The sequence below is a fragment of the Macrotis lagotis genome, chromosome 1, assembly GCF_037893015.1.
Source record: "Macrotis lagotis isolate mMagLag1 chromosome 1, bilby.v1.9.chrom.fasta, whole genome shotgun sequence".
Lineage (NCBI taxonomy): Eukaryota > Metazoa > Chordata > Mammalia > Peramelemorphia > Peramelidae > Macrotis > Macrotis lagotis.
Window position 1 is genome coordinate 364,686,852 of NC_133658.1, and position 10,971 is coordinate 364,697,822.

General features: G+C 35.2%; 1 protein-coding gene across 1 annotated transcript; it reads right to left on the reverse strand.

Moving 5' to 3' along the window:
* Positions 1-376: 376 nt before the first annotated feature.
* On the reverse strand, positions 377-10,066 carry LOC141517916 (uncharacterized protein C5orf46-like). Its single transcript, XM_074229390.1, has 4 exons — positions 9,979-10,066; positions 8,805-8,928; positions 7,379-7,430; positions 377-594 (listed from the first exon to the last, which is right to left on the reverse strand). Exons 1-3 carry the CDS (start codon positions 10,046-10,048, stop codon positions 7,388-7,390), a joined length of 237 nt encoding a protein of 78 aa, XP_074085491.1. The 5' UTR covers positions 10,049-10,066; the 3' UTR covers positions 377-594; positions 7,379-7,387.
* Between the last annotated feature and the right edge of the window lie 905 nt (positions 10,067-10,971).

A 10,971-nucleotide genomic window follows, 5' to 3' on the forward strand; every position in this document is an offset into this window, starting at 1 on the left:
AGAGCAGGAATGGATCACAGAATCTAAGAGGTGGAAGGGACCTTAAAACACAGAGTACAGAAAGTCAGATTTGGAAGAATTTAGAATAGAGAATATAGTTCTAAATATATGATATCTTTAATCATAAAATGAAAATTCAGGCACTACTACTCATCTTCATGATGGATTCTGGAGGATTGAAGAAACAAAGGACACCAGTCTTCTCAGAATATTTTCCAAGATAGTGTATATTGACTCTCAAATTGTCCAGTTTTCTGGAAATGGAGTTACTAAAAATTTCAGCACTTCCTTTTATAGACAAAGTACCTAGTGTGATTATCAATGGGGTGCTGATATTTTTATATCGAAAGTATCAACACACTGAAACAAATATTTGTCACAATAAAGACTCAAGATTTTGAGTTTATGAACTTTATTTTGTCTTCCAGGAAGGGAAGAGTAAGCATTTATACAGAATCTTCCTAGACTGAGCCAAGGAATTAGAGCTACTGATATCCAAAACAATAGCAACAACTCAGAGCCCCTGGGCAGGACAGCCAGGAAAGTTAAGGGAAAGGAGTGGCCTAGTCTGACTGAAGAGCTGAGATCAGCATCCTAGGAAGAAAAACAAAAGCCATTAGTCAGATGCATTATCTAGAGATGAAATAAAAACAATATTTATACCAATAAACTTGTCATGCCAATTTAAATGACAAAAATTAATTATTGTTTAGGTAATTCAAATTAATTACTTAATTATTTAATAAAGCAAATGAAATAATTGGCTAATATAAATGAATCACTACTTAATCAAAACTAAAAATGAATCAACATTCAGAGAAAACATTAATTAATTTTTATAACATCAATTATCAATTAATAAAAATTAACTATTCAATTATAACTATACATATGATTACAAAATATACGAAGTGTCATAATGTGTATAAGAAAGCTACAGCTTGTTACCAATTAAGAAATGCAAGGATCATACTTTCTATGCTGAATTGAGTTCTTCTAGGAAATTTCTAATGTCCTAGGGGGTAGCTAGGTGGTTCCATGTATAAAGCCCTGGGTCTTAGGTCAGAAAGACTTATCTTCCTGAGTCCAAATCCGGTCTCAGAGGCTTACTAGCTGCATGAACTTGGAAAATCTTTGTTTTCCTCAGTTTCATTAACTGTAAAATGAGCTGCAGAAGGATATGGCAAACCCCTTCAATGCCTTTGCCAAGAAAGTGTTGAACATATCTGAAATGACTGAACAACAAAAAAGATATAACTGATCAGAAAAGGAAGTGGTTAGGCATGGAATGAGAATCAGAGTCAACAGATGGGTAGTGTGAGCACTGGTCTGTTATCCCTGAAATACCAGAACCATAGAATCACTGAATTTCAATTCAGTAGCCATCTAGTCTTAGACCTAAAATGAATTCTTGTTCTAACACTCATTACAAGTGGCCAAACAGCTTTTGTTTGAAGACCTTCAATGAAAACTACCTTGGGAGCTCACCTATTCTACTTATGGACAACTCTCATTGTCCAGGACATCACTATAGCTCCAGTCACCCAGACTTCTAACCTCAGTGTCAACCTTTACTCTTCACTCTCCTCTCCCTAAATCCAATCTGTAGGCAAGTCTTGTCAGTCTTTTTCAATGTCTCACATGCCCTTTTTTCTGATATTACTCTAACTGTTCTTGGTATTAAGTCTAATTTTATTTTATTGCAACTTCTACCCATTTATCTTTATTCAAATACAGCTATTATAATATTTCTTCAAATGTTTGATCATAAGTAGAATGTTTGCCCCCCAGTCTTTTCTTTTCCAGGACAAAACAATTTCTATTTTTTCAATAGTTTTTCACATGATATGAATTCAAGGATATTCACTTTCCTTTTTGTCTTTTACTGGACAGTCCAATATATCAAGGTTCTTCTTTTTTTTTTTTTTTTCTAACAGGCATAGTTCAATTTATTCCTTGTTTATAAAAACCAAATCTATGTGGTTGCCACAGCAGCTGCCTGGGTCCTCTGAACAGACATGTGAGTGTGAGCCTTCATAAAATGATTGGTGAATTCCTGATAGGGAGACTTAGTGAACACAGTCTCCTTTCACAGGTCTGGGGTTAGGTAGCTGTTTGTTTTAGAGATGGCATCAAAGGTAGCTTTAGCAAAGTTGCCCAGAGTGGCAGTACAGCCTTTTACAGAAGTGTAGCAGTCATCAATTCCAGCCATCATTAGAAGCTTTTTAGGCACGGGAGCTGAAACAATGCCAGTTACTCTAGGAGCCAGGATCAGGTGCACCAGAACTGATTCACATTGCCCAGTGACCTTTCAGGGCACTGTGTGAGGCTTGCCAATCTTGTTCCCCCAGTAGCCAACTCTCACAGGAACGAGGGAAAGTTTGGCCAGAATGATAGCACCACCTTCTCACTTTGAAAAGGAAGTGTGGCTATTTCCTTGGAACATTTGACACCCAGAGCAACAGGGCCGTTGTGGTTGCCAATGGCTACAAAAGGTCGTGAATCTGGTATATTGTCTAGCTCTAGTTTGTTTCTGAACAGGCATGATCTTCAGAACCTTATCTTTCAATGAAGATCCCGGGAAGAAATCTATGATCTCAGACTCCTTGATAGGAAGGGAGAAAAGATAAATCTCTTCATGTACTTGACTAGGTATCCCAGCTTAGTGACAGGAAGCCACTCCTCGTTTTTGGCCTTTCCTCTCTGGGCCCATGTCGGGGGCCATATGGCCTTGATCATGACCTTGGCCCCTGCCTTGGCCTCCACTACTGAAACCACCACAGAAGCCACCTCAGCCTCCAACTGCTGGGCCCCCAGGGGCTTCCAGCTCCTCTTGCAGCACTAGCATCACCCACCATTTGGTGTTCACTGGAAATAGAAGTTCAAGGTTCTTCTTAAACCATGATTCCCAGATCTATACATAATAATCCAGATATAGTGCATCCAGGGTAGACTATAGAGAAGCTACTACTTTAGTTATGGAAACTATACTGACCTGAATAAAGTCCAAGTTCACATTGGCTATTTCATTAACACCTGCTGATTCACCTTGAGTTTACAGTCATTTCACTGGGACTGTCTCAGGTCTTTCTCCATCCTGTCTTTTTGAAACTAGGTAGGACATTGGATAGTTCATTGAGCTTAGAATTAGGAAAAACTCATCTTCATGAGTATAAATCTTTCCTCAAATACTTATTAACTGTGTAATTTTAGGCAAGTCCATTCACCTTTTTGCCTCTATTTCCTCAACTATAAAATGAGCTGAAGAAATGGCAGACCACTCCAGTATCCAGGGTCAGTTATGACTGAACAAAAATAACAACTGCCCAGAAGATAAAGGAAAATCTTCCTATACCATTTTTCAAAATCTTCTTCAACCTATTCCGAAATATTTTTTCAGTTTAATTATTCACTTCCTGATACCTCAACCCTACTGATCTGCTCACTTTTCTTTTTTCCTCCTGAGAACCATCTCATTAATATCTATTGATATTCTTGCCAACTTTCAAGGTCTAAGTTAAATGTCAACTACAGATACTTTTTCCTGATTTCTTACAATGGGAAATTACCTTCTCTCATTAGGCCTTCTGATCTCTTATTACCATGCATAGTCCATTTCATGTTATGTATAGACTACCCAATACTAGTCTGTGAGCTCCTGTGAATCAGGAGCTGTCTCTCCTTCATTTTAGTCTTTCTGACAGGATCAAATATCAAGCCCATTACCTACTGTAGGAGATGAAAATAAATAGATAGAAGCTTTCTGTTCAATTATGCTTTGAACTGATAAGTATACTTCTAGATTCTCTGCTTTTATATCTAACATTGTCTGTTCTCTATCCTGAAGTTTCTTCTAGGCAAAACAAAATAAAATAATAAAATTTTTATGTAGCAAAAATCCTTTTTTGACTCTATATTAATTAGGTTCCTTCCAGCATGAATATTCTATATGGTAAGGCTCTTTCTGTTCTTTGTTTTAATTTTTTTTCCAGGTCTGAGAATCAGGGATTCCACAAAAGATTTTGAGTTAAATTCCCCTGGATTACAAGAGGGATGTTCCACAATCATTACCTTCACTAGCACAATCTGACAAGGTGTATCTACAAGAGACTAAGGGTGTTTCCACATGATGAATCTCAGCCTTAGACCTGGATCTGATTCAACAGAACTACAAGTGGGACTTGTTTGGGCAAGCAAGTTAATTGGGGACTGCAGCTGTTTAGCTGAGATTATATTGTCTCCTCCTCACTTTGACAAGATTTATGGGTTGGGACATAAAGAAGTCTGTAGAATTTTTTCTTTCTAAGAAGGAATATAAGGAAGTTTGGGGTTTTTGTTTAATGTAATTGTTAGAATTTGAACTACAAAGCTCATTTTGGCAAATGAGAAAATGAGTAGACATTATGTATTTTGTTGTTGTGGTGGTTGTCATATTTTCAAATTTGTCTGTCTGACTCTTGGACCACCTTTGAGGTTTTCTTGGTAGAGATCTGGGAGTGATTTGCCATTTCCTTCTCCAACTCATTTTACAGAGGGAGAAACTGAGGCAAACAAGGTTAAGTGACTTGTCCAAGGTCATATAGTTAGTACTTTCTGAGACCAGATTTGTTGAACTCATTAAGCTGAATCTTCCAAACTTCAGGTCCCACATTCTATGCAATGTGCCACCTAAATGTCCCAGATATTCTGCTTACAAAATGCACAAGTGGCATCTAGTCTTTACTCAAATGCTTTTAAGTGATGTTAAGTCACTGTCTCATAAGACAACCCATTTCACTTTCATAGATCTCTAGTTATTTTTTTTTATTTTTAGGCTTTTTTGCAAGGCAAATAGGGTTAAGTGGCTTGCCCAAGGCTACACAGCTAGGTAATTCTTAAGTGTCTGAGGTTGGATTTGAACTCAGGTACTGATGACTCCAGGGCCAATGCTCTATCTGCTGAGCCACCTAGCTGCCCCAATCTCTAGTTCTTGAAAAGCTTTTTTTCCTCCTTTTAATAACTTTAAAACTGTCACTATATAAATTCCATTCATTGTCCCTGAGACTAAGTGGAACAAGCCAATCTATCTTCACCTTTATAGTTATTCAAGCCAGGATAATGTCCTTTAACCCCTTCTTTTCCAAGTCTTTTCATCTCACAAGAAGTATTTCCAGTTTCTTCAATTGATCCTTTCATGATAAGGTTCCTAATCTTCAGAATATGTATATTTCCTTTTTCTAAAACTCTCCAATATGTCATTATACTTCTTAGGTTTTGTTATTTGCAGGCCATGTGACAGTAGGACTATCAACTTTCTAATTCTATGCTTCTGCTTACGTAGTACATGATATTTTCTTTTTGGCTGCCAGACTTCTTTTGTGACATACATTGTATTTCAAGTCCACTAAGACCAGTAGTATTAAGTCCACTAAGATCTTTGTAGGAGCTTTTGCCAAATTATATCTCTCTTATCCTATATTGATGTATGATCTTTTTGAACTTAAATATTAAACTTAATATTTGACTCTTTTTGATTTCATTTTAGTAGATTTAGACCATTCTTCTAGAGTAGTTTCTTGTTATTTTATATTATATTCTCACCCTTTTATACTGCTCTTCTTTTGTGTGTGCTGTTTGATGATTACTGCTCACATTAATTAAGTGATTGTTTTTTGTAATTGAAAGCAAGTTTCCCTGGGCCAGTGTTGCATCTTGGCAATTATGGGCAATGATATCATTTGTGATCATGATCTAGTTTCAGTGGAAATTATTTGAAGAATTTTAAAAATATTTTGTTTATATTTGTAATTTGGAATATATTGTCTGTGAATTCATGAAGAGCAGTGAGTCTCTTATGTATAATTCATGCCATTTATTCTTTCTAGACATTCAATAGACTTGTAATTTTATGTTGCAGTTTCTACTATTTCTTTAAAGAGTTCCATAGATATTTCAAATAAGACATGTTCAAAACATAATCTTATCTTTCCCTTCTAAACTTCACTAATTTTTCAAGGATACCACGTTGGTTCTCAACCTTTATGTTATCTTTGTCTCTGGTTATTACACATAACACATATATCAAATATACCCACATAGCCAATCAGTTGCCAAGGCTTGTGAATATCTCTTGAAATTTTCCCTTTTTTTAATCACACAGGCACAATCTTATTTCAGAATCTCATCATCTCTTGCCCAGTCTTTTGCAATGGTCTCCCTGATTTAAACTTTTCTCACACTTGTGAATCTATTCTCCACAAAGCTGTCAAAGTAATTGCAGGGATCTTTTGGAACCTTTTTTCTTCAACTATTTAAAATATTTTGTCAAGCACCCCAACTAAGTATAATAGATTTTGACAGGCAGAGTCTGTCTAGAGACTTTTTTCATTAAATTATTATTACTCCCTGCCAATTCATTGAGTGAATGGATAGGGAACTTGAGATGATTCATTTAAAATAGTTCTTGACTTAGCATTTTGGTAGAACCACAAACAATTTCCTTTACTTCTAACATGCAGCAGAACTAATTAAAGTTCAAAGTTAGCAGCCCACTGAGGAGAGAATCAACTTCAGGCCACAGAACACATGTGAGAAATTTTAGGGAAGTCATATTTTGAACATTAGGAAATACTTCTTCATAATTAGTGCAATCCAAAAATAGGAGTAGTAAATTCTCCTTAATTGAAGGTCTTCAATTAAAGATTGGATTACATCCTATCTGTAATTCCTTTGATCTTTGAGATTCTATGAAATCACTCTAAAGTGTTTCCTTTTTCCTTAAAGGTAATTATTAACCTTTCAAATCAGGTGAAATCTAGCCCCATTTTTTAGTCTTACTATTTAAAGTTTTTGAAATCTACAAAATGTTTTAGCATCAATTTTCTCATTTGATTCACATAAGAAATCTGAGAGGAAGGCAGGGATTATTTTTTTCCCATTTAAAAGAAGAGAAAACTGAGCTTCAGAAAGGGCTAGTAAATTATTTTTGCTTATACAGTTAGAAAATAGAAAAACTTAGACTAAAATCCAGTAAACTTTGACTTCAAGTCTATCACTCTATGCATTATAATAGTTGTCATTTTAGGTTATAAATGTCATTTATTAAGTGGAGAATCAGACTTTTAACCCCCACTACTGTGGGTGGGGGGCTGAGGCTGGTAGTTCTCTTGACTTTGGGTTTTGAGCTACAGTAGACTATATCAATTGGACTGTTTGACATCAATATCATTCACACCTTGGAGATGGGGGTGGGTAGAACCAGGTTACCCAAGAAAAAGTAAACTGGAGGACATAGAACAAGCTTCTTTTCAGATCAGTAGTGGAATTAAGCCAATTAATGAATTTTAAAATTATGAAAAATTATGAATTTAGAAAATAAATAAAATAATTTTCAACTCACCAGTCAATTTTATGAAGCCTTTTCTGGTTTATCTTCCACGTTAGAAAATCCACTTGGAAAAAAAGAAAGATATATAGATTGAGTTATATTTGAGATATAGTAAGGAGAATGAAAAAGATTGATCTCAAAACATTTTATACTAAACATTCTGAGGGGCATATTTTGGCTCTAGGAGTCTGTCAGGTGTTCCGACAATCTCTTCAATCTTTTATAGTGAATTCACTAATAATATACATTAACATATCACCTATTATACATCAGGTATTGTGTTAAGTGCATTACAATTATCATTTCATGTGATCTTCACAACAATCCTAGAAGGATTTACAGTTGAGGAAACTGAGAAAAACAGAAGTAAAGTGATTTGCTTATAGTCACACAGGTAGTAAATGTCTGGGACTGGATTTGAATTAAAGTATTTCTGAACCCTGAGACTGTCTACTGCATCACCTAACTGCCCCCTTTTTAGAAGCAGTGTGGCATAGTAGAAAGATCCCTCAGGTTGGAGGCAGATCATTAATTGTAATACCAACACTGCTTCTTATTATCTATGAAACCTTGGACAAATCATTTACATTCTTGGAAACTGGCATTCTCCATATTTTAAATTCTCTTCAAGACCTAACATTTCATATTCAATGATTCTAATTAGTTCATTCTGAACATCTATAAATGTGTAGTGTTGGGCTCAACAGAGTACTAGTAAATTTTTAACAGCAACTTTAAAAAAAAATATGTGACACAAATTTAATCTGCATTATTAATATTTGATCCTTTCTTTTCTAGACAATGAATAAAACATTAAATTAAGCCCTTATTTTCAATATTTACTAAATTATTATGTATAAATTCTCATGCTGAAAATGTGTAATCAGTTTAGAGAGACTATATGAGTTGCCTCCAGTATACCCCAGGACATAGGCTTAAAGGTCTGAAACCAGGTGACAGCAATTTATCTCTATTCTTTCCTCAAGTGGAGGATCACGGGTAAAGTAAAGGATCAACAGTTATTTATAGATTACTTGACTAATTCCTGCTCCTTTTTGCAAGTTATTTCCACTTGACAAGTCCACCTGGACTTTAAGTCCTAACTGTCAATAACTTTCACTGTCCCCTCAACATATAAGCCACACACTGTGGCTTCCTTTCTACCCCAGCCCCAGCATTAACCAGACCAAGGCACCAAGGTCTCTTGGGATGAATAAAAGGGCCTCATGACAAACACTTCAAAGTTGGAAGTTGTCCTAAAGACCATGCCTCGATCTCAGTCCCACCTAGGAATGATCTCACTCTTAAAGGATCAAAAATGGAGGCCACAGTGAAAATAAACATTCCTGTTTTCATACTACTTCATTCTGTCAATGCATCTTAAGGTGTATAAAAGGGGATAGAGGTATATAATGGTGCAGGAAGACTCATTACTTACGATTTTCGGGCCATTGAGGAGAGAAGGTATTCCATTGCAGACTCAAGAATTCCGGTGCCCAAAGAATTTAAGAATGATGGTAGTTCTGAGCCTGGTTTTACATCAGAGACTGCTAGCTCATCATCTAAAATCATTAGCAGAGACTCAGTCATTTTGTTTATGGCTGGGGTGGGGGGTGGTAAATGAAAACTATATTTTACTGCAGCTTTAACTTTTCCTCTCTAAGGGGAACTTGAATAAGCATTACTATCTATATTATAGTGTTTTTTTTTTAAATCATTGAATGTCGGAGTTACAAGAAACATAAGAACAGAATATAAAAATGCCACTATTAGAAAGGATTTTTGAAAAGAAAATAGGAAATGTTGGAGTCACAATGAGGAGTTCCAAAAACAGAATGTTACCACACAGAATATACCATATTAGACATAAAGGGAAACAGATTATAGAACTTCAAATGTTAAATTTAATTCAAGAAAAATGAAACCAGAAAATGCAAGACTATGTAAGGCATGATACTAGAATTGAAGGATATAAAGGCAGTAAAAGTCCATTCCTTTAAGTTTATATTCTACTGAATGTCAGAGCTAGAAGAGATTTTTAACACAGAATGTCAGAGCTAGAAGTTTCCTTAGACTATGGAAAAAAAAGAATGACAGAACTAAATGTATCTTTAGAACATAAAATGTTAGATCTTAGGACATAAACTATAGATTTGATCCCTCCCACCCCCCACCACCACATAGGACACAAGATATTTATAGCTAGGTTGAAACTTAAAACAGAATATAGAGATTGTTCAAGAGCATGTATTCTAATACTCCAATATTACAAAAAAATAAACTGAGGCCCAGAGAAGGGGGCTTATTCAGTGATTTATTCAAGATAAATGAGTAATCTATAGCCAAATTCTCCTGATTCCTAGTCTAGTGGCTTTGTCCTATACCAGGTGACATATGATAATATATTATATATTACATATGTGTTCTATATAAACTAGACAGCTATGTGTAATCCTGGGCAAATGCCTTCCTCTCACTGGATCTGTAGTTCCCCTTCTGTGAAATGAAAGGGTTGGACTATATAATCTCTAAGATCCCTTTAAGCTATGTTCTTCTACAATTGTTTATTAATGTGATGTCTATTTATTCTCTTTTACATCAAAAATACTCACCAGCCTGACAGGGAAGAATCAAAGTAAGCAGTCCTATGGCCATCATCATCTGAAGGACAGAGGAAGCCATTCTTGTTGGTCTGGTATAGTCTCAGGTAGGTTTTAAGGTTTACATGAACTCTCACTCAATTTATACAACATACATGGTGATGTCACTCACATACAATGTAATTAATTAAGTTGTTAGGCAAGATAAAACTGCATTCCAGGTGAAGCCTGACAGGTAGCCTGGAGTAGTAGAAAGAACCCTGGACTGGAAGTCAAGAGAGAGATGAATCCTCACTGTTTCTTAATTTCCTGTCAATTTCCTGTGTTATCTTAAGGAAATCATTTCCACTATCTGAATCTGTTTATTTGTCATAAAATTGTATTTTTAGAGTTAGTTGTCTTAAGGTCATTGGGACAAGTTATTTGGGCCCCTTCATTTTGAAAAAGAAGAAATTGAGAACAAGAATGTTTATAAGTGAATTACTCAGGGTCTCACAGCTATTAAGCATCTGAGGTAGGATTTGTATCTAGGTCTTCCTTACTTTAGCATACTGACACTATTCATTTTGAAATTTTCTTTAAGAAACCTTCATCATTAACATTATATGTTCTTTTCCCTAACATTCTGTGTTTTATAGTCTGAGATACTTTCTAATTCTGACTTTTTCTTGTTCATGTTTAAAATATCTTGCATCTCTGATACTCTTTGGTTCTATTTTATAATCAGTTTCTAATATTCTATATTTTAGATTTTGAGTTTCTATATTCAAAAATGCCTTTTACCATAGTTTTGATATTCCATGTACAATTTAATTTAATTTTATCCAACAATTATTTGAAAGCAACTTATCAGGTTCAAGAGGGAGAAACAATAGTAAAAAGTGGGAATTCTGACTTTTAATAAATTTACATTTGAGAATGGAACCAAGATGGTAGAAACCAGGAAGCTTCCTGAGTTCCCCCCAGTTTTCCTCAAAAGTAATGTTAAATCACGCCTCTATAAGA

Coding starts and splice junctions, on each gene's coding strand:
- LOC141517916 (XM_074229390.1), bottom strand. CDS start 10,048: ATGGCTTCCTCTGTCCTTCAGATGATGATGGCCATAGGACTGCTTACT. Junction 8,929..9,978: donor GATTCTTCCCTGTCAGGCTG/GTGAGTATTTTT, acceptor TAATGATTTTAG/ATGATGAGCTAGCAGTCTCT. Junction 7,431..8,804: donor TCCTCAATGGCCCGAAAATC/GTAAGTAATGAG, acceptor TTTTTTTCCAAG/TGGATTTTCTAACGTGGAAG.